The 24,019-nt window shown below is 39.4% G+C and overlaps 1 protein-coding gene across 3 annotated transcripts; it reads right to left on the bottom strand.

Annotated features, from left to right (window-relative positions):
- ZC3H14 (zinc finger CCCH-type containing 14) lies at positions 1-23,725 on the bottom strand. 3 transcript variants are annotated; one of them, XM_082284172.1, is made up of 17 exons: positions 23,616-23,725; positions 22,811-22,853; positions 19,467-19,581; positions 16,456-16,496; positions 15,907-16,102; positions 15,150-15,570; positions 13,560-13,720; positions 12,372-12,472; positions 10,042-10,197; positions 8,522-8,596; positions 7,926-8,082; positions 6,183-6,406; positions 4,021-4,141; positions 2,958-3,094; positions 1,850-1,944; positions 898-1,004; positions 1-284 (listed from the first exon to the last, which is right to left on the bottom strand). In XM_082284172.1, exons 1-17 carry the CDS (start codon positions 23,649-23,651, stop codon positions 278-280), a joined length of 2,193 nt encoding a protein of 730 aa, XP_082140298.1. In that variant the 5' UTR covers positions 23,652-23,725; the 3' UTR covers positions 1-277. The 3 variants fall into 3 exon arrangements, with proteins under 3 accessions (XP_082140298.1, XP_082140300.1, XP_082140299.1); XM_082284174.1 differs by lacking the exon at positions 10,042-10,197; XM_082284173.1 differs by lacking the exon at positions 22,811-22,853 and having other exon boundaries at positions 23,616-23,694.
- Between the last annotated feature and the right edge of the window lie 294 nt (positions 23,726-24,019).

Genomic DNA, 24,019 nt, shown 5'->3' with positions numbered 1-24,019 from the left:
TGTGCTTTGAAGGTTTTTAATGGAATTTAAAGTAAAACTTTTCTTACACAGATGCTTTTTTCTTACAGTGTAAAAAAAATGTAAAATTGCCCAAACTTACAAACTTGGAAAATTAGAGACATTTCAAGTATGCAATCAACCTTGTTTTATGAAAACAATGTATATTCAAAGTCCAAAATGCATGAGTCTTTCCTAGCATCCTGTGTGCCCTGGTGGTTAATCTTCCTGTCCTCTACTGTCCAGAGGAGGCAAAGCTCAGTCCCAGGTTGTATCATACTCATTCACTGAGGAGGAAGAAAAAAACAATTCCATAAGGAACAATTCTACCCCTCTGTAAAGATGATTAAAGAACTGCTCTGTGCCCTACCCTGTAATGGTTAAAACCTTTGCAGATGGCATTTAGCTGGAGTGAAAAGATCATTAAATCATGTGAGGGTTAGAACAGGCCCATAGCTGCAGCTTTGGGAAGTTCGCTACTGTTTATGAAATCATGGGTAGGTGACAGGAAGGAGCTGCTCTGCCAGAAACAAAGAAGCAGCTGAACCTGTTGTGGAAAAGACAGTTCAGACACAAGATAAAACAAGGGTAAAAGGATTTTCAGCTTTATTCAAATACAACTCAGAAAACACAACCTGTCCAGGTCAGAATTCCAGTGACTCTGCCCTATCCCAGCTGCAGGGCACTTCTTTATCAGAGTTGCATCACATTAGTTAATGTTTATACAACTACAACGAAACAGCAAAGAGTTGTCTTTAAAAGAAAGCTGCCCACAAGGGGTATCTTTCTTCATATAATCTTTCTTGTTCCTCACACACATTACTTCTCTGAGTAAAACTACATTAGTAATATCATAATATACTTTTTATTGTTCTTGGTTAGGTTTAGAGTGTTTCTCACCTGGTCTGAGTTCGCGTCCATTTCAAGGCATGGCGTGGAGGTACAGCAACAGTGGGATGGTAGAAAGTGCAGTCTGGTCTCGTACACTGTGTATTAAACCTACAATGCTAAAACAAAAGTATTTCAGAAGAGGCTGCTCAGTGCTGGCTGCCTGCTCTGAACACAGCTGCACTGCGACCTCATATCACTCTGTAACACATCTGACCCACAACTGAACCAACACCCTCCTCCACCAGTGCAACCAGCACAACCCAGTGACAAAAAATCCTTTTTAAGAAGTACCAACTACGAATTTAATGCTCCCAAACTGCCACTGCACTGACAGGTGGAATTCCTTTGCTTTCAAAGGTTCACAAGAGTTCAGTTTGAATTGAGCTTTGTGTACAAGTTGGGAGCATGACCCCAGCATTATCTGAGGAGGGAGAAAGGCCCAAAGTATCTGGTTAGTAATATCTGAGCCCGGGTATTTCAGCATTGTTAGGGCTAGAAAAAGCACTAAACTTCCTGGCATAAGATTCAGGGACAACTCTGTAGAAGTACCCAAGTAATAGATTGCTGTAGTACATAAATTACATTGATACACTTTAGGGTAACTGGGCAATCTTTAAAGTTTTTGTATATTGCAGCATATCTGAAGGAAGAGTCAAGAGTCTTGAGACATATTCCTTCCAAACAGGCTCCTCCTCTGCCCCCCGCATCCTGGCTAGGCATATTTTGAAAAGAGATATGGCCTGTTTGAAGGTCCCCAGCAGCATCTGGTAGAAAGATTACTTAAAAGTGTAATTTTTCAAATTCCTTAAGTCACTAAGTTTTGCATATTCTGCTTCTAAGCAGAAGTTAAAGTGTGAAAAGTAAAAGCAAAAAGTGTTAAATCCTAGTAACATTTCCTTCCCAAAGTAGCATATTTCAAGTCTCTTTCTAGAAAGGAAGGAAGATAAGAGATATATCTTACTTTTGGGTGGTAAAATGGACATTCCATTTTCTTACAAGCTGGAAAAAACTTGCACAGCGGACTACTGGAGGATATGGACAGTGTGGGCAGGGGTGCTAATAGTAGAAATGAAAACAACAGGAAGTGAGTCTGGATCAGAATAAATTGCCTTTTTAAGACAGCTCCACACAACCTTAAATATATCAATCCTTCCTTATAATACATCAAAGTTCAGCAACAAATACAGACAGCATATCCCAATGCAGTTAGTGGATCCTGGAATAGAACAAGGATATCAGGTAATCATTTAACTTGGTTCTTCACCATTTCAGGAAAGGAAGTACCATGGTCAAGGCAAAACTTCCAAGAAATTACACTGAGATTCTGGTTGGCAGAGAATCGCAAATATTAAATTTAGACAGCAGCAAGCTGTTAGAGTTTCAACTGACTGGACTGAAAAGCACGGGCACTGCACTTTCCAGGAATACAGGGAGCTGCTGGAAATGACACCAGAAACAAGCACATTGTACTTGGTTTCTGGCAGGGTAACAGAACTGCACTGAACTGTGACCAAGGGCTAAATTACTTCCAAAAGATCATGCAGCAAAGGCCCTGCATCTCGGCACGGTTCAAAGGCTCAGCAACACCAACCCATATCAAACACAGCTATTGCCTTCACTGAGTAACCTCACCCTGAAAGTCATCTCATCACACCAACTTCACTCCTACACTGGCATTAAAGAAAAAAATGTTCAAAGGCAGAAGCCTCTGTTTTCAACGTGTGTCACAAGCCCTTGGTACAACATGTGTCCAATTTAAGAAACAAATCTGAGTAAAATTGCAGTGCTGGCTAATCCCTTCAGAGAAATGGGTAACTTGTGCAAGTCACCACTTGGGCTTTGCACAGACTTCATATGGACTCTTGCATAAGAGCATTGGGGGATTTTTCTGGTAACAGTTTTTGCAGTAACACTGGATTATTATTCTTCATCTTGCATGAAGAGTTGTAAGAAAATTAGGTCAACTCAAGCAAAAAAATGTTTTTTCATCACTGTCAGTTTCTGTTTCCAAAAATACTGTTGTCCCGTCAGCACTTTCATTTAAAGCTCAGAAAACAAGATGAGCTCACCTGGTTTAGGAGATGGATGTGGGGTTCGTCGACTGGCGTGAGTGTAAGGACAGTCTGGCTTAGTGCACTTTGCATCGTATTTACAGTTTGGATGGATGAACAGGCATTTATCAGCAAATTTGCAGTTAGGAAAAACTCTGAAGGAAAAGAAATTGAGTCAAAAGCTCATACCTGGAGCAAAATCCCCAAACATCTGTTACACACAAAAGCCAAAATATCACAGAGGTGCAGCGGAGCTCAGGCATGTGTTGGTTCCTTCCCAAGTGGGGCACGTGGTTTAGTGCACGAGCTGTGCACCCGCACACCTGCACTCAGCTTCCCTTCCTGCAGCACTCCCTCTATGCAGTGAACAATTCAACCACCTCACTCTCAGGGCAGTTTGGTCTCAAGCTCCTTAGTGCAAGCCAGGACACTCTTAGTGTGTGGCACAGAGTGGCAAAGGCACTGTGGAATCAGACCTTCCCAGAGAGGGGTGCAGAGTTCCCTAAGTAACACCTTTTTTCTCTGAAGAGTTTTATTTTGAATTTAGTTACACCAGATTTTAAAGGATAATTCCAATGTCCAAGTAACTGAAGTCACCCAATCTGGTAACAGGTACCTCAAAACAAACATTGTTTTTCTAGACACTTGCTGCTTACGGAAGAGAAATCCAAGGCACAGGGCACATTCAAGAGCTCGCCTTTGCTTTCAAATTTAGAACCCACAATCACTGCATTACTATGTAATGATATTCTAAGGTTCAAAAGCACTGTGACAGCTGGCAGAAGAGGGCCTGTTCTTTTAAGATACTAATTCCTGCATCTTTAAGCAACTCAGAAACACCAGCCTGTACTCTAAACTAAAGCTTTCTTCTGCAAGGGCACAGCTGCCATCCCTGTATTCTGACACTTGGAAGACAGGTGTAAAACAGAAGGAATTATAGTATGATAAACAAGCTCTGATCCCACCCTGACAGGCTTGTGCCTGTCATCTACTGACTTTCTACTGACACAGAGCAGAAGTTTGTAACACTGGAATAAAAATCAAAACAGCGTATCAAGTGGATGAGCTCTGTACTACTCACTTGCAAGGTAGTGTGGGGTGATGGTACACACATTCATCTCCATTTTTACAGGCAGGCCAGAACTTGCAGCGCTCCAGCACCTTCTCCTGCTTTTGTAGTACACTTAAGTCTTCCATTTCAACTAGGAGGGTAAGAAAGAAGAAAAAAAAACAACCCCAAGCTGGGATCTTTATGATTCTATAAGCAATTTGGTGTAAGCAATCTAGCATAATCAAAATTCGCTGTACTTCTACTCTCTCTTAATCAAAAAACTCATGACAGTACAAGTTTATGTACAATCATATTTTCTGAAGAAAATTTCCAAAACCATAAAGTGAAAAGTCATAATACTGGACTGAAAACTGCCTTTCGGTGATAAAAGATTGAATTTGCACTGTTTACAAGCAAAATAAATCAATTTTCTTTGCAAATCCAAACTTATTCAAAGACTTGAACAGACAAGACAACTGAATCTGAGTTATGACTGTTCTACTGAGCCATGACTTGATTATAGCCATGCTTCCTTTCTCCAAGATACTTTTTGCTCTAGAAAATTATTTTAAGAGATGAAAGTTAAGAATCCATTTTTACGCTAATCAGATTTCTTATTATGAGGGCATATACTGAAAAACAACCACTTTCATGTAATTTCTTCAGACACTTCAGTTCTGAACTGAACCCATTCTCCAATCCAAAAAGTATTTTAAGAAATTCTAAGCTGAAACATTCCATACCTTCACTACTCTTACGGGAACATGGGAGTTTGACTTTCTCCTATTTAACATTGTTTTTAAAACCTTATTCTCCACATTCAGACAATTGTACATGTCGCTGTTGTCTTGTTTTCCCAAATCTGCCTAAACCTTTGGCTTTTCAAAGTTTCCCAGGACTGCCTAGACTCCCCTCTCTGATCCTACTAATGACACAAATTGCTCCAGCTTCATTCCTCATCAGCCTCATTGATGCCTTCTCCTTGCAACACACCAAAGCCAAATAATGGTATCCTGTTGTAGAACCACACTGGCTCGTACAGATCTCTTCCACACAGATCTGATTGTGTGTGAACTTCAGTCACATCCATGCTACTTCACAGGAATCCTTAACAGAGCTAGGACTGTATTGGCAACACTCTCCAAACAGCTTTGGTGAGGAGTATGAGGCTACACATGGAAAAGCATGGATTTGCAAGGATGTACTCTAATGACCATTTCTCTGTGCTAGTAAAGTGCATGGATATACAACATTCCCTTAATCTTTAAGACTGCCTAATATGTGCAGTACTTCTATAGCCAGGACAACTGAAAGGACACGGACTTAAAGATCTTTTGCTACGGTTCTCTCATAATTGCATTACACATTTACAGCTGGATCCATGAAATTTAAGGGTTCTCAGTACAGCATCAAATAGTATTCTTTACTTAGTTCAGAAATTTGGATACACTGCTACTATGGAAAATAAGGATCTTTATTTTCTTAAGAAAGCTAACTAAAAAACATGAATCCAAGCAAAGCCCTCAGGCTTTGTATTCAACACGCCCATGACAAAACAGTAGCCCCTGTGTTTTTCATCACCCAGAATGCCAGCATTCTAAACAATGCAAAAACATATGGTTCAGCAAGCAATTTCCCATGTTATTCAAAAGAAATATAGAAAGAGAATATAGAAACCATCATGTAAAATTATGCACTGTTAAGTTCTACTTTCAAATTCTAGCCACTGGACTCTACAAACACCTTACATTTAACAGGCTCTTTTTGATGTCACAACCCTAGACAGAAACATGAATACCAACATATTTTTAAAAGTTCAAAGCATGTCAATATGTTAACTGCAACATCTCCTGTCCATCAGCACAGGGACAAATCATAATAGGTCAACCAGAAGCACAGATTTCTGGCAATAAAGACCAACTACATTTGCAAAAAAAAAAAAAAACCCACCCAATTTTACCAATACTGAGATGTGTAGAGAACTACCATGTGCAATATTGCTCTAGTATGCCAAGATAAAGGCTTCTTAAGAGGTGGTCCCACTAAACTCCCACATTTCATCTGCCTAAAGAATATTCTAATTTGAAAAATAAACACCATCACTTTGATTTCTTAAGACTGATATATCCAGGAGGTGTAGCCATGATCAAAGCAGCACACCAGTGTTAGATCTTGTTGGTCAGTATTATTACCGTCACAGTTCTCCAGCTGCCTGGTTACAATTTGCATCTGCTGTGCCCGAAGACCTTTTAATCCTCTGCCAGCACACATGTGCTGGGTAACTGGCTTTAATCCTTCCATTATACACATATCTTCCTCTTCCTGATCAGAAAGATATCCTGGTGGACTGGGCACACCATCCAGCGTCACAATGAACTTGGGACTAGCAGGTTTCTCTGGCTGTGCAAGCTGGTCTCTATCAAACAAAGAAATGTAGTAAATTTAGATTTTCTGACTCAAGAGGTTTGAGTGAATGTGAGTGGTGCTAGTAAGTGAAAGTAGTACAACCTTATCAATGGGAGTCAAGCGGTAACAGACCTTTTAGTAATTACTGGTAATGCACTCCAGTTAACAGTTTGCCTTCCTGTCTCCCTGAGGCACTAATAAGAGCTACAGCTCTCAGGTACAGTTCAGTCTGTTGCATTCTTCTCAACAGACAGATCCAAAAGCTCATTTACAAACAGTCAGTCCTGTGGAATTTACAGTTTTGAGACAAAAAAAGAGGGCAAATACCATTCTTGGAATTACAAACCTTTCAACACACAAAACATGTGTCTCCTCAAAATTACCGAAAAGCACATTATGAAACAGTGGTGTTAAAGTTTTTAGAACTAGGATGAGAGGATTGAGATACTGATACTAAGAACTTTAACACCCAGCCTGACTGAAAAGTCAGTCTAGCCTAGTGTCCTGTATCTGACAGCAGTCAGTGTGGGTAAGAGGGAGCATTAAAACAGGGGACACATACATTTTCTCCAGCCTTTCACCATCCTATCCATTTCACCTGAGGGATTTCCTGAATGACAGGTAACTCTAAGTATTTGGAGAACTGTGGAGTTCTCATCTTTGACAAACAGCAATGGGATAAACTTTGCCTCTCTATGAAATGAGGCTAAAAGTAAGTACACTGTAGAATGCCTTTAAGGAGAAACCAGCACATTAAAAACAGCATGAGCTAAAACTTTCAGATTGAAGAGATCAGAAACTGACCTATTCACACGCAAAAATTCACCTCTCTCCTGTAGCACAGTCACAGCTTTCAACATTGCCAGGTTACCCTTTTGGGTTTATTTGTTCAGTGTTGGTTTTATTTTCAATTAACACAGGCTGCTGAAAGCCACTCACAGGAAGGAAACACCAGCAGTTTCTCAAGCACAGCAGCCCACGTGATGAAGCTCATCACGCTGATCGGAGTGGCTTTAACTCTCAACAGGTAGGACTATTTGTTACCTGGAACTTCGTTTGAGGCTGACATGAACTTAAAGCTTCTCTTGGTCAAACTCTCCCATAAGGAGGGCTTAAGTCATTGTCCAGGATTCACCACTCAATACTGTGTTAGAAGATGTTTCTTAAGAAATGTAATCCAAGGGTGAAACAGGTATAAAACTAAAGGCAATTTAAGGAAAATGACTACTTGATTAAGATTTCAGAAACCAGAAAAAAAGAGCAGTACTTTTCAGTTCCTTCTTTTTCTTTCTTGCAAATCAAAGACATGCTCAAGCTCAGCTGAACCTGGGATTATTTTCCATTTAGAAGGATTTCTGAGAGGCTTTTTGTCCCTGCTTTTTTTCTTCTGCTATTCAATGTCAGTCCATTTTCCATGATTTCACACCTCCTGACTGGACTGACAAAGCACAAGTATGACCAAACGACTCCATCTAAACCACAAACAAGCAATTTGACTAGTAACAGTCCTAAATGAAGTAGCTTTTTACCTTGTCTGTATTAGACGTCCTGAGTGAACTCGCACTGCCTCTGTGCCCTTCTTGCCCAATTGCTGATTCTGTGGCGCCATTTCCTCTGATAATCTGGGCTTCTTCAGGATAAATGACCGAGTATCTGAATGCACCATAGATTCTGGGTCACAGTAATCTGCATTGGGAGAAAAATTACAAAGAAAAGAGTAAAATAAGGAGGTAGTTGTACTATCAACTCATAGCATATTTTTAGTATCAATTTATATGGTCAATAAGCTAATTTTACTGTTTTAATTTCTTCCTAGTAGCTTCCAGAAAACATTTTTACTTCCCTGTTAATTACACAGAGGTGGATCAACAGAACCCATAAGTCATATTAGGCCAGATCAGGAAATTTTGTAAATGGAATGGCTATGCTGAAACAGCATGGAAGGGGGTCCAGCCCCCATCACAATCTCTCATTCTTTGAACAGCTACTAATGTAATGCATTCATTCCTTAGAGATGTAGAAACTAGAAAATTGTAGAAATCAGTATACTTAATTAAAAAGGAGCATCTTAACATTCACTGGCAAGTAATAAAAGATTTGAAAATAAAAGATCACAAGACTTAACCTTGAGTCACTTGCAAGGTATCTTCAATCATAGGATCAATCTGAAGCCGAGAAGAGAGCTCCTTTTGTTCAATTCCTAAAAAAAAAAGCAATAAGAAGCATATTTTACTGCATGTCAACATGAAACTATAGATTAGAGAACTGAGGCACACTCTCTAATTCTTTGAATTTAAAAAAAAAGATCAACAACAAAACATTCACACTTTTAACAACAACAAAAAGCCATTCTCATTATTATGAGCCCGCTTCTTCTTGTTTCAGGAACAGTAACATGGCAAAATCTAGGTACTGCAAGACACTACTCATTCCCATAATCACTGCTCAGTACAAATGAAGTCTGTGGGCACAGCAACTGATGAAGGCCAAGTTCTTCCTCCTCATTTGTAGAGGAGTTGGCCATTCAGAGAACACACACAGAGGAAAGCAACTAACCAGGGATTGCTTTATGGTCTTCTTAAAGAGCTGAAACAGAGCAGCACTGTTCTACATTTGAGTTATGGTTTGAAAAATTTATTTTTGCTCTCTGTAGATTTCCTAAGCAAGCTGTCATTTCCATTTCAATGGCAAAAGAGTGAAAATATTCAGCATAATTATTTTCTGTGCATTAATTCAAAGGCTGATAAAGCTTTTTCTTACATACTTTACAAATACAATTTCAACTACTTTGTGGTGGCAGAAAGATTACAAATACATTTAAATGAGAAATAAGCAACTGCAAGTATCTTTTTAAAATAATGAATGTTTACCATTCCTTAACAATGACAAAAAGCTTACTCAAACCAAATTTTACCCATTATCTAAATATCTAAACACTTAGCAAGTATAAACTAAGCACTTGTTACAGAAATATTTTTCCCCCACCTTACTTCTATGATTCCTTGAGACTAATAAAGACAACCCCCCCATCCTTTATAACAAAACCATGCTGAAAAGACACTGACTGCCTTTATATGTTATGCCCTTTAGGAGGTTCAAAACAGAAGTAAAAACCAAAGCTGACACAGCTAGCCTGGTATTAGCTGTCCTGTAAGAGCAAATACACTATTACTGTATTTAAACTGAAATATAAAACACTAGAACCCTTTGTGTGAAAACAATGTGCTGTAAATACTTCATATGCTGGAAAATTGTCCTAAATACTCTAGAGTATCTTCATTCTCACTTAAGCTTCGTGACAGAATTACTCCTACAAGGTACTAAGGAAAATATGCAAAGGATGGGGAAAAGGGAAGTTATCCAAATGTAAGTGCTTATGCAAAACTATTCTTCAGTGACATGCCACAAACACGTTAACCTTCTTTACTTACTGATTAACACCTCTGAGGTTGTCTCTGTGTGTGTTTGTATACATGTATCTCTATCTGACATACATGCTTTAGAAAGCTGCATGGTCTTCAGGACAGGTCTGCATGCAACTTTTGATGCAGACTTAAAAATTAAAAGCATTCCTTTCCTTTTTTCTGCTCAGCCTGTAAAATGACATCCCCTAGTATAAATTCTTAAAGAATATTATCAGATGACCTTGAATTTCTTCAACTGTCTGCTCCTTTGGCTCTTCTACTTGAAGCTGAGAACTCAGAACAGGCAGTCTGCTTTGCACATGAATTACTTCTAACTGTGATTCTTCTGGGCTAATTCGAGTTCTTGGTGCAACTGGAACAGTCTGTTTCTGTGGAACTTTAAATAGAGAAACAATGGCAAATCGTTTACATACTACCCCATCACACAATAGTACTATTTTTAGATATACTGTGCTAAAATACCTCTAATAAATTCCTACACACACACACACAAAAATCCCAAGCATCTGTCTCCACAAAAAGCATCTCTATCTACCTGTAAAATTCTTAGTGTGCAAGCACATTTGTGCATGTGCACAGAGCACCCTGAGTGGCACTTCAGAACACCTATTTGTAAGGCAAAACAGCATGAGAAGGATTAGAGTGACAACAGCAAAGTACTCATTCATCCACTTCTACATATAATTAATGTGGTACTTTCTAATAGCTTTGAAATCACTTTTCATTCCATCTTTCATATAAATAACCATAGATAATCATGTCTCTTCATATGATTCTAGCTACCCTTTGCTAAAGCACTTGCAAATAAAACACAAAACTTAATGACAGCAGAATCATAGAATCACTTAGGTTGGAAAAGACCCTTAAGATCACCAAGTCCAACTGTAAACCGAGTCCACCACTGCCAAGTGCACTGCTAAGCCATGTCCCTAAGTGCCACATCCACACCTTTCTTAAATATCTTCAGGGACAGTGACTCCACCACTTCCCTGGACAGCCTGTTCCAATGCCTGACCACCCACTCCATGAAGAACTTTTTCCTAACATCCAATCTAAACCTCCACCAGGACCACTTCAGGCCATTTTCCCTGGTCCTATCACTTGTTACTTGGGAAGAGATGCACCCTGACCGAACTACACCCTCCTTTCAGGTAGTTCTAAGTCTCTGTACAGATAGTTGTGGCTTGGAATTTGGGGGTAGCAGGATAACAGGTTGACTTCTTTACTTGGCTTCTGGTAAGACTGTCAGACCTGGTTGTGATAAGCTAAACTCCTCCCTTGGCTGAGTATCAGATCAGCATTCACCTTCTGATGCAAACAACTGAAAGGTACTACTCAAGTACTGGATTCATGATTTATGAATTTACTGTTTTGTTTCACCTGTGTGTTTTAAATTAGTTTACTTCCATATTCCATTCAAAATACTTCAAAAAAAAAAAAAATTACTTCTGAAGTGGAAGAACCTGCATGATACTTCAGATAAAATTCAAAAATCACCTCTGTATTAAACAACAAAGTGGTGCTTTCTGGTCTCTCCACTGAAATACTCTCATGTTGGTAAGCCAAACTACAAGATCGCCACTATTAAAAAGATCAACAGTTTTAATTGATTTAGAATTTTCCAGCTATGTCTCATTTCCTGCCATACTGCTTTGTACACAGGAATGAGCTTCCTGCATCATGTCAAAGTACTGTTTCTTACAGTTAGTTTGCAGAATTTGAGAGAGAGCAGGCAAGAGACTGTGGATAGCTTTCAGTCCTACTTCAGATGGTGTAGAGTCATGGTTTAGGTAGTTTAGTGAATGCTCCTTCCCTGGCAAGGTGTAACGTGTCCTGCTGACGACATGTAGATTTATCAATACCCAATGAAATGAAAGCACAAGACAACAGCTGGATTTGCCCTTCTTCAGCAGAAGTCTCTCCCAGCTAGGAGAATGGAATGCCTACACATAGACAACTGCTCAACTGCTGTGTCAACTGCAACTAAAATCACTGAACTGAAATTGCAGCCTCGCTGTTAAAGGACAATGTACATCATCATACATACCCTGATACTTATCAACATGCCCTGATATATACATCAATCACTACATTCCTTATTATTTTGCACTTCTATTACCCGTATCTAGTGCATTTTCATTTTTTTGCTGTTTGGCTTTTTCTTTCCCCCCTCTCAGAAGGAAGAAGGAGAGTGAAGAAAGGGAAAAGAGATCAATTAAATAGTTCAAACCACCTGCGTACTTCTGATTAATTTCCCCTTGGCAACTACTGACTTCAGAATACTCTGGCACTTCCGTTTTGTATTTATACACTTCACAGACTTACTATCTTGATTAATATACTTTAAATACCACTTTCCTCCCTTGTTCATGCTTTCAAAATTCATCGCTGAACATCAATATAATGAAACAGGACACGGTAAATCCCTCATGTGTATCACCGACTTGCTATTTAGCATTCTGTCTTATCTCTAAGCGCTCTACTTAGCTTGGATTTAAACAACAGAGTTTGGAAATACAGATTAGCACAAGCAAAACCAATGCTAATTACCAGCGGAATAATTGGTTGTTTTTGTAACTGATTCCTGTGCTTCAGAGATTGCTTTCAGTATTAAATTCTTATTGGCCTGTTTCGAAGGTGGCAATGAAGGTCTAAAGGAAATAAAAAAAAACCATTCATTGTACATGGATTGCACAGCAACTGTATCCATGTTAGACAAGTATTTCAACAGGTTAACACAGGCAGATTATTAACAGAAATCATCATCTACAATTATTTTATCCAAAACAGTTTTCAGTTTATCTATTATCTCAGCAGATAGAGAGCCAGAAAACACTCTAAAAAATGGAAGCCCAGACATGTGATTTCACCTCTCAGCTTATGCTGCTGTAAAAACCATCCTACATGTGAAAGGCCCTCTCTGCCATAAATTTCTTCCCACCTCTGCCCACCAGTTACCTGTTGCTATGTTTGTGCTGGCACCAATAATTATGCAGCCGTCCTGAGAAATATGATCCAGCTACATAATTAGACTGACTCTATCCAAAACATATTATTTGCAAAAAAAATGCTTTCTGCTTGTCTTTAACATCAACAATAAAGAAGCTAAAATCAGATAAATGGGCTGTGGTGCTGAAGATAAATTCAATACAGTGTATTAGCTTAAAATAGATCTTATACAAGCTAGCACTGTAGGTCAGTAGAACCATCTCTTCTCTACTTTAAATGTTTTTCCTCTACTGTTAGAAATCAGATACAAAAGACATGTATTTTGACTAATGCCTGACATTTAGACAGAATTACGGAGCAGAAAAAAAGGAAAAACCTCTGAAGACTGCTTGAAAGACACCTTAAAGAACAAGTGATAACTGGTTTGAAAAGTATTTCTGAACATAAATCAAATTACTGAAAAATTATTTTACCACAATAAATACCTGGTCTGAAACATGCCAACATTAATATTCTTTTGCCAGTAAACTTTACTCAAATAATGTAAAAATTCACACTCCATTGCCTCTTACATGCAATAATGAAAACAGGTTACAAAATCAAAGGTGAAGGAGTGGAATAAACAGGCATCTCAACCACAGAGTTGTGAGATAGTTCACAATATATTAAAATGGCTTACTAAATTTTGTCTCTCAATTTTCAGAAGTGCAAACTGATTTCCCCCACTTCCAAAGTTTTCATTCATTAAATCAGTTCTTGAAAACCCAGAATCACTGAGATCTTCAGTACCTTCTTTCTGGCTTTGCAGGTACAGACACACTGCTGGAGATGCTTCCTGTTCGCAATCCGTAGTCCTCCTCCTCCTCTTCATCGTCTCCATCATTACAGAACTTTTTCACTTTGACTACCGAGCTTACAACAGGCAGCCGTCTCTTCCTGGAGCTTTCCTCCTACAACAGACAGAGCAGGCAAAACAGCTCATTTAGCATAAATAAGCCAGTAAAGAAAGCACTGCAATTCCACCTACAGCCAGGAGATGGAGAACGTCCATTCCAGTTGCACGAGTCTAAGACTGCACTGTCTGCACATACAAGTGACAGCATTGGATAATATGAAAATCAGACACATTTACACTGAAACACCTCATTGGAAACGTAACTGTAAACAACATCTAGGAAAAAAAAAGAAAAACCTCTAATTTAGAGACAAATTATCCAACACCTACAGAAAACCAGGGTTTTCCAACAAAATTTATGGTATCCTTCAAGATGAGTGTGTTCAAAGTCTGAGAGAAAAGTGGAATCGGTATAAATGACTTTCTCCTCTCTATCATCTCTAATTTCAGAGGAGTATAAGGATTAATTTCTAGCAATCTGACATATTCCAAAGGATGTTAAGTGTTTATACAGTCAGGATGGTCCAGTTTAGACAGTGCAAAGTCCCTGCTGTCTCTTCTGGACCTTATTCGTGAAATAGTAATAGAAGAAAAATACCGTAAGACCTTTCTCAAACATTTGCAAGGAGAGATGTTCCAGTCACTCATCAGTGATTTATGTACAACCTTAAATAAATCACTATATTCTCATTTGCGCTTCTACGCTCTCAAAAACTAAGACACCAGCACGTATCTTTGTAGAGCATTCTGGATTTCCAAATAAAATTCATTATCCCTTATACATAATGAACTAAGTAGTGGCAAAGACAGAGAACTTTATGAGCAGCAATAAACATTCATGCACCCACAATCCAACATTCATTACAACATTAGCAGCCATAACTATCTGCATTCCTCTCAAAAAAGGCTCTTAATTCAATCATATGGATAGTCTTATCAGCTAGGACTACCCCCCTGCTTGGCTTAGCCTGGCCTCCAAAGTACATAGGACAGCAATCACCTTTCAGGTTGTCCTTGTCCAACATTAATCCCAAAGAATTCTTAAGTGACATGGTTCTAAACAGAATCATCATCATCAATGTATCTAGGCTAAAAAATAGCATACCAAAATCCTGATTTACAGAACTGTGTAAAGCTGGGAGTATACATAGCACTTAGGGAAGATCATGCTGTTTCAATGATCTTAAGATCAGAATTATAATTTCTGATTCATCATATGCTATAATGTGCTAACCTGTCAATACAAGTCAATATGACATGAAGATGTACATGGTAATTAACTCTGAGATGCAGCAAGCTATCAGATAATGATGTCAAATTATGAAATCTGTTTTTATCACTGGACCCAAAGGATGAAATCTCAAACCTACTGGTACCAGTGACAAGTCTTTTGATTTCTCTGAGGTCAAGATTTTACTGACGTGTACATAGTAATTTAGGTTCCTAACAAGAATAAACTTTGCAACACTTTAGCTTGTACCAACCTCACTGCCCACTTTCTCAGCACCAAGTTTGGAGGTGGGTCTGTGACCTTCTGCTAAGCTGCCAAATGCTTCTGGATTGCACAGCTGGCCTGTTTCCAGAGACCTGCAGCCTTGTGTGTCTAACTGCCGACTCCCCTGCAAGCTGCCCTGCTGTGACAATCTGGGCACATGTGCATTGCCATCTGCACTCCTGACAGCTGGTGGCCGGTAGATCTCAGCTGAGGGACGAGAAGAACCATAAGTTACAGTCACAATAGGTTTCTTCCGTGACAAAGGATTCTCCTGCACAAAGTTTAGGTCTTCATCAATTAGATCATCTGGTTCAGGTTTAATGTCAATTACAGCTTCAGAAGGTGACAATTCCCTCAAAGGCTTGACAGCAGATGTTAAGCGGGATGCAGAACCATCTTCACCAGACTGCCTGATAAAAGAAGAAATTGGCAACTGTTATCTGCGTTCCAGAAAATGAGAACTGTCTTTTAATCAAAGCCAGGAGGGAAGAATCATTAATGTATTATTGTTTATACAAATTTAACACACTGATTGGCATTTTCAGTTTGGTTAATTAATCTAAGCCCACATGTTGCTTAAAGAACTGAATTCTGATTTAATGTTTTTCATACAACGAATTGTAGCAATGCTTCAGTCTTCAAAACTACTTGTATCTTTCCAAGTGTCTGTACTCTTTACAATGTCTACTATACTCACACAACTACTGATGTCTGAAGGTGTGTTAAGAAGTAGCCAGCAGCCTTACCTTGAAGCAGTGTTCCTCTGCTCTTGTGAGCTGGTTGAAACTCTGGAGTCGTTTCTTTCAGTCCGAGTGCTTGACACTGCAAGAGGTGGCAAGATATCCTCACGCCTCCTCTCATCACTCACACATGAACTGCTTTTGCTGGAAAGCAGGTTGCTCTCAAAGATACTAGATTCTGAAGATTTTACATTGGTTGGTTCTGTGGAGACAGGTACCTTTCACTTTTACATTAAAGCACAGCAATACAGATTCTGCAATAAATGTAGCTATGAAACTGCAAACAAGATATTGCACAGGTCTGAAAATACAAGCTGAAAGTTGCTTCAGCTGGGAACATCAGCAAGAAATACAGAGAAATATACTCTGGACTCAAAAATAAACTCTTTATCTCAAAATATAAAGGAATTTTCCTAACAGTCCAGATCCAAAAGACCATATAAACCAGAAATTAACAAAGCAGCCTAGAGCTGCGCTTTTTTGCAACTCACTAGACATGTAACACTACACAGAAAAAATAGCCTATCTTCACTCAAAATTAATTTTCTTACTTACCAGTAGTCACAGATCGTAGCTTATCCAAAACACCATGGAGCCTGAAATAGACAGCGGACAAGGACAGAAGCAAAAGAGAAAAAGAAAAAATAAAGAACTTTAACTTACATTCAGACTAACCATTTTTCAGAAACCCACTGTCTTTTTTCCCCTATGACAAGCACCTCATTTATCTAAGACTTCACTTTCCATCAACCAAAGTATGTTTAACCCCAAAAGGGAGGCTCAAAGTATCTTGCCTCCAGTATGTCTTGTACATGCAGGCAGAGTATTTGTCACATCAGCCAGCTATTTTTGGCATTCAGTTGGTTTACATAACCAAAGCCAGTACTTCCCGCCTTTCACTACAATCAGTGGAGTTAAGTACCAAAAGGATTGACTCAAAAAACCTGTTAGAAGCCTAAAGCATAGCCTAAAATTTTACTTGGTATATGAAACTTTAATTACACAGCAGAGTCAAACATTATTTTAAGTACAAACTCATAGCATGTAAGATTCTCAGATTTTTCCAGCCTGCTTTGTAAATACCATACTCTCTGAGACACACTGGTGAGCAAAAACGTTTCAGTGAGGTACCAAATTTGCCCTTTGCCCATGCAAAAGGCACTACACTGAAGTAACACAGAAAATTACAGAGCTTTAATATAGTAAGGCTGCTTAAAAATAGACACACATTACAGTGAGGAGAAATCAAAAAAAACCCACCCAACACTTGAATGCATATCTTACTTGGAATTCAAACCTGATCATGGGCAAGTCCAAAATTTAGGCTGACTATTAGGAGCTGAGGAACAAGAACATATTAAAAATATATTGGAAAGACTGCATGTGAGGATAAGGAAGGCTTATACTCGTCCTCCTTGTGAGCTTTCACTAGAACACTCGTCAGCTGAGCTCTGGTGATGCAGATCAGTTTTCACACTGACCTCAGGGTAACTGATCTGATACTTGGTTCAGAATAAGAAGTGCTGGCCAACCAGCAGGATTGCCAGGTCTGTCACAATTGCTGCAAAACTTCTGCCAGAAGGCCCAAAGCTACCAGCTACAGAGACAAACCAAGGAAGGTATATCTTGCTGAGTACTGTGTTTAACCACTGTGTAAGAACATAAATATTCTGGGTTGTCTTTACAAGAAATAGAAGTACATAAAACTCCCAACTAGAATGCTATGTAACATTTTTCCACCAGTCACCTTACAGCTTACTGCATAGGTTTCATCTTGTCTTCTTTTCCATCCTTCTTTTAACCAACACCTACCTTTACTTTACCTGATAAAGCACTCTGACATTGAGTTTGTATTTATATATATATATATATATATATACACCCCCCCCCCCCTACACACACACACATATATATTAAAAAATGAGAATACTGACTTAGGGTTAAAACAGTCACCGTGCTTAAAATTTAAGCAGGTGTCAAAATCAGCTGGCAGTATAGTATTTGCATATAGTCAATACACCATTTTAAATATACATATATAAAATAATCTTGATTTATCTGCTGAAATACTTTTCTCTACATATTTATTATTTTTTCTATAAAGTTTAGTTTCATTTACAAAGCCATAAAAGTGTTTTCTGCTACATATTATCCTGTTTTTTCTTACTGTGTATCAGGATTCAGTCAAAACCATAGTACAAGAGCTACACCCTCATCCACTTGTAATCTTCACTGATTTGTCTGATTCCTAAAACTACTGTGAGAAAGACAACTGCATGACTTCCTGATACAGTGAAATCCGAAAATTTCACCTAGGCAGGCCACAAAAGGCAGCAAAGAAATGCCTGTGCAGTTTTAAAAACAGACGTCCACACTTAATTGTACTCCTTTATTATATTTTTGACAAATATGCAGAAAAAAATGAAACCTGTGCAAGTAAACTCAAACTATATCCACACAAGTAACACCATCACCTGGAAATCCATCAGTTTAAATAGCTAATACAGTGAATTGTAATAGCTAGAACTATTTTCATTTTTTGTCACTGTTTATGATTTCGTAACAGCCAATTTCTAAAATGTTTATTTCTGCTTTTTAATTACAGAAAAGCTCCTAGGAACTAATTACACAGAAGAAATATTGAAAGTGAACGTAACCTGTCAGTATGAAAATGTCAAAGAGAACAAACTGAAAAAGAATAAAAATTGTAATATTTCTCTCATCTATACAAAACAAAATAATGTTCCTTAAAGCTCTATTAGGTATGAGATTCAAAAATAAGATTAACTTGAAAAAATACACAAGTCTGAAAGCAACAAAAATCTCTAGAGTCAAATGTCTGAAACGTGGATCTACTCACAGGTTTCCACTGTAAAACAAATTCAGTATTAGAAAATGCATGATAAATGTAATAGCTAAGTTTGTCATGCAGCATGGAGTAAATGAACCTACACTGTCAGGAGCTGAGAGTAGAGCTGAAATGTTGCTAACTTGTCCTGCTCACAGTAATTCTGAGGTTCTACTTTTGGTTTTTAGTGTTGCGTGGCAGTAATAAATAAAAAGCCTGAGAGGTGGGAATACCTAAGCATTTGGTGCTAAGCCTTGTCAAAGACAGTACACAGAATTAGATCCACTGCTCATCTGCCCTGATATAGTAATTCCCATGCACAACAGCAATCTGAAGCACTGTTAGCATAAAAGCAAACAAATTGGTCTTTTACATCTAACTGCAGTGAACAGTGCTCTCATGCTCACAGTGGGTTTTGCAGGAATAATTTTAAGTCAACATACAGCCCTCGCTTACTTGAGCACTCCATTCACAAATCTGTCTGGCTTTTAAACAAACAATGTAAGTCCTCCAGTCCTTTGCCATCTAATTATCACCTCGGAAGCCAACTGCTGCCAGACTAAAACTGATTTACTTATTAGACATGCAAAGTAGAGGTTTTCACTAATGTAAATTACATAATGGGAAGACATAGAAGTTTTTTGAATGTTGAGTGTCACTTATAGAAAGCAGTCCTGGCTTACTGATAAGAAGCATGACAAGCAGCTTGCAAACATACCAGACAGTAAACCTGACGGTATTGTTTCCAAGGAAAAGGGAAAGGTCTTCTGTCATCTGCTCTTGACTCTTCTTATTGGCCACCATAACCATAATATAATCAGGGAGCTCTTCATCTAATAGAAAGAGAAAGATGTTGTTGCAAAGTAAAATAAATCATGGAAACATAGCAAACATCTTTAAACATGTAACCAAATTTTTTTCCAGTTTTACTATAAAGACTCTGCAGGCAGAGGATTAGGTAAGCAAATTTACAAGACTTCCATTTCCTCTGAGGTTCAATACAAGTCTCATCTACATGCAAGGAATAAAAGATCAACTCACGAGAGTGTAAGCTGAAGATCAACATATTCAAAAAATGAGTAAACACAACAGAAAGAAGGACAAGATAAAAGAAAGCCACTCTGCTGCCTATATCCTTTTTCTTGAATACTAGCAGGCATCTACAATATTCATCACCTCAAATATTACCAAATACAGCACCTTATCCTTGTCAAATTTCCTTTAGTTACAAAAACTAAACAAAGAAATACCCATTTCTGATATGTGCATTAAACAAATCAAAATTGTATTAACTTCCAGATTTTCTACCTACAAAAATAAAACAAACCCCAGCACCCTCGAGCACGAATTTCTATTCTGTAATGTATGCAATTTCATACACAGTGAGAAACCCATTCCCTTGAATACAAGGTATTCCCACTCCTCAGAATGCACAAGAAGGTGCTTAGAACCCACCATTAATACATTAAGGGTTTGGGGAGTTTGGCATTTCACTTTGGCCTAGCTCTGGCCTCTGCTGAAGGACTGACTGAAACAATCGTTGCTCAAAGGCATTAGTTGTGCCTCCTGAGCACAGACTCCAGTTTAGTTTAATCAAACATCTCATGCTCTCCAATGCCACTCCATGGCATGACATGAACATAGTAGTAAGTGAAAACAGTTGGGAAATACACTTCCAATTATGAATTTGAACCAAGGCACTAAACAGCTGTGCTTATTTAATCAAGCTAAGACAGTACACAACACTTAAAAGACCTAAAAAATGAAAAATAGAAATCAAAATCCAAATGAAAGGAATTGCCTTTCTTCTATGTCTACATACACTGTAAATAATTTATCTCTACCCTAGGCTACAGAAATAACATTCACACGTTGCACCTGCACTACCACTACTCAATTGTCCCAACATAAGCCATTCCTAGCTTAAACCCTAACTTCTTTTTGGTGGCTTTTTGTTTGTTTGGGCTTTTGTTCTTGCTGCTTTTTGTTTGGTTTTTTTTTCAATGTAAACGAGAAGTCGCACAAGATGGATTGATATTCAGACCTAGAAACTTGAATTTTATTTATTGGCCAAGCTACTTTTAAACATGATAAGCTCTTCAGGTGGTTCAACACATGCTAAAGTAAAAAGATATTTTAAGTACAGGTAAAAACATAAGTTAGCACGATTACTTGTAACAGTATGATAGAAGAAGGAAAGAAACTTTCTCAGTAACTGTGTTGGCTTACGCCAACTTAAACTGCATGTGAAACTACAGCCTTTTGAAAAATTTCCTAGCTGATGCATAATTAACTGTTTCCATTTTGCTTCAAATAAATGAATATTTCCTTTGTAAGCTCTACACAACAAGTAAGTTTCAACATATCTTGTTGTAGAAGACTTTTCAAGAGAAAAGAACTAGCAGTTACAGAAAGAAACAAAAGCATGGTTCTTGTGCAGGAGCTAGAATGAGGGAGAACCAATTTTTTACTAGTTACCTGAAAGAAGAAATGAAGAGTTTTTGAAAAACATTACTTGGAAGGTTGCCCAAAAATACTCTAGTCAAGAAAAGAAACCTGAAAAATCACAGGAATTTGGAAACAGTGGTTTAAAAAGAAAAAAGAGGCCAAGGCAAGTCAGACTTGGCAATAAGGAATATAAAGTTATTTAAGGAAGTTCAGAGACCGACTGAGAAGAAACTGCAGAGATATTGTACGCTGATCCTGGGAATACAGGAAACCTGTCCTCTGAATTCAAGAGACAGAAGGAAAACAAAGCAAGAATAATCAGTTGTAGACGGAATCAAAAATGGCTAGTATTCTACCAGCATCTTAGTATTAGAGACAAGAAAGATTTTTTTTTTTTTTCAGAAAGATGGGAAAAACCAAAGAATCAAGGACTGAGAATCTGAAACCTGGAATGATGGCAAAAAAACCTGAACAAACAAACAACAAAAAAGGAGTTACTTAAAAAGACAAGCTTTGAGACAGCGAAAAAAGACAATTTTACAATAAAAAATTACTAAACACAGTTCCTTGGCACCAGCTGAGCTCAGAATGTCAGACCATAGGTAACTCTCTTCTATGGAGCCATTACATTTTTCCATAAGCACAATGCCTCCCTTGAAACAGGAAAGAAGATGAATTCAGGCTCAAACTACAAACTTTGAACTTGGCCCTGCAACTCACAGGAACTCTAAATTATGGTCTCAATTCCTTTTCTTCACCTGAAATCCAAGAAGCATCACAGACAATAACAATGCAGCTGCAGGACTGAGGTATTGTGTTTCCAACAGAATGCTGTGTTATCAACTTTTACTGCTGCAGAAAACAGCTGCTCTGAAGTACAATATCCATTTAATCCCGGATTCAGAAACAACAAAGAAATCCACAAGACCACAGACGTTCGCACTGCTCACCCCCCTCCTGTCACAAACAAAAATAAAATCTCCCCCTGCCTCTAAGATACATGTATTTTATCAACATTAGCTCAATGTAGCTTAGTCTTCCCCTTAACATTCAAGCTCTTACATTTTAAATGTTTGTCCCACAAAATGTTTCTGGTGCGGCCATTTAATTTCCTAAGCCACTCACTCATCTTTGTCCTCTCTCCTAATTTTGACAAACACCTCACCCTGAATTCAAGAGCTAATATGCCTAAGAAAGACTGATTCCATCTCAGAGTGGTCACAGCTAACTGCTGCTGTATTTGCAAGGCTCTCGCTTTATATAATGTTTCTCCTAATGCTTCAAAGAAATTTCCTTAGATACCCACATCATGGTTTTTCTTTCAAATCCCTTGTCACCATTTCTAAAGGGGACGACTATGAGACTGACTTATTTTCTTTTAGTTCTTCATATACTTATGTTCACATGTGGCTTCCTCTTATGCTTAGACTATAGTATTTTGTGAAGTACATCTCTTTCTTTCTTACTAGTCCAGCACTTCAGGTAATTCTTCTCATGCTTAAGGCTTCTGTATGCAGTAACACAAGTAATAGTAAGTTCCATTAGCTAAGCTGTTTTTTTCCTATGAACCAAAAACGACCTAGAGAAGATTGCTAAACACATGGCAAAACTTACCAACATAAGCCCCCAGCTCCTGTAACTTTCCTTTTATAGCACCCTAAAAAATAATGAAATATTGTTTAAGGGGTGGATCAACAAAGTATTTCTAACTGCAAAGAGGTGGGAGGCTTAGCAAAGTTTCTCTCATTAACTGTTTGAACACGCTGGTTTCACATGTTAACTTTTTCTATTCTCTGCTGCTCAGGATAGGGATGTTCTAACAGCGAGGGGCTGACAGCAGAGTAACGGAATCCCACACTCTCTACCATACTTCCGATAGACCAGTTCCTGGCGCTATCATTCAACCTCCAAGTGCCAGCTGTTCTTTTTTAAGCAGAGACCACCCGGACTCATAAGGTGTAAAGTAAAAGAATCTAAAATGGTTTGATAAAAGGTCATTCCCGGCTCAGCAAGGAAACGAGAAACCTGCCAGGATTTCCAAACTGCGACTGCCGAGCAGGAGCCGCTGACAGGCCCTGCCGCTACCGTGGGCTCACTCCCGGCCAAGCTGCGCGCCTCCCGGGCAGCGCCGGGAACGGCCGGGCTGTGCAGGGCGAGAGCCGCAGCCCCGGGACAGACACGGCACCTGGCAGCTGCCCGTCGGGGGACAGGGGTGCCCCGACTCCGCTTCCCACACGAACGACTCTCCCGCTCCCGCCCCTCCCCGGGGAGTCCCGAGGCCGAAGGACCCCGCCGCCCGCAGCTGTGACGGGGGGCCGGCCGGAGCCCGGTGCCTCAGCCACCGGCCGGGCCTGCCCCCACAAGAGGGCCCGGCCTCCTGCTGCGGGCGGAGGGAGCGACCCGGCGGCTTCTGTCTCACCCGAATCTTGCGGCTGATCTCGGTGCCGATCTCCATGGCCGCACCGGGCCGCACCGAGCCGCCCCCGGCCCGCCCCGTCCCCCGCGGCCCCGGGCCCAACTCCCACCGCCGCCCGCGCGGGTACCGAGCGGCGCTCGGGCACAGCGCGCGGCCTCCGCCGGCACCGCCCCCTGCCGGGCGGCGGGACCCGGGCAAAGCAAACAGGCGTGGGTCGGATACACGGCTGAGGGGGTACGGGCCACAGGGCCGGCTCCCGATGGCCCGAGCGGGGAGCTAGGCTAACTCTGAATGCCAGAACAACAACTACGACGTTATTTTACTATTAATGCTCTTGCTCCAGAACTACACAAATTGAAGATTCAGGTATCTGTTAAAAAACAAATAAATTATGGTATAGCCATACA

This window comes from Coloeus monedula (genome assembly GCF_965178545.1).
Source record: "Coloeus monedula genome assembly, chromosome: 6".
In the NCBI taxonomy this organism is placed as follows: domain Eukaryota; kingdom Metazoa; phylum Chordata; class Aves; order Passeriformes; family Corvidae; genus Coloeus; species Coloeus monedula.
This window is presented reverse-complemented; position numbering and strand designations above follow the sequence as displayed.

Bases quoted from the DNA above. Each gene is read 5' to 3' on its own strand.
- ZC3H14 (XM_082284172.1), bottom strand. From the start codon at position 23,651: ATGGAGATCGGCACCGAGATCAGCCGCAAGATTCGG. The intron at 19,582-22,810 runs GTAAGTTTTGCC...TCTTTCTATTAG, and splicing joins GGAGCTGGGGGCTTATGTTG to ATGAAGAGCTCCCTGATTAT. The intron at 8,597-10,041 runs GTCATCTGATAA...TTTTTTTTTTAG, and splicing joins GACAGTTGAAGAAATTCAAG to GAATTGAACAAAAGGAGCTC.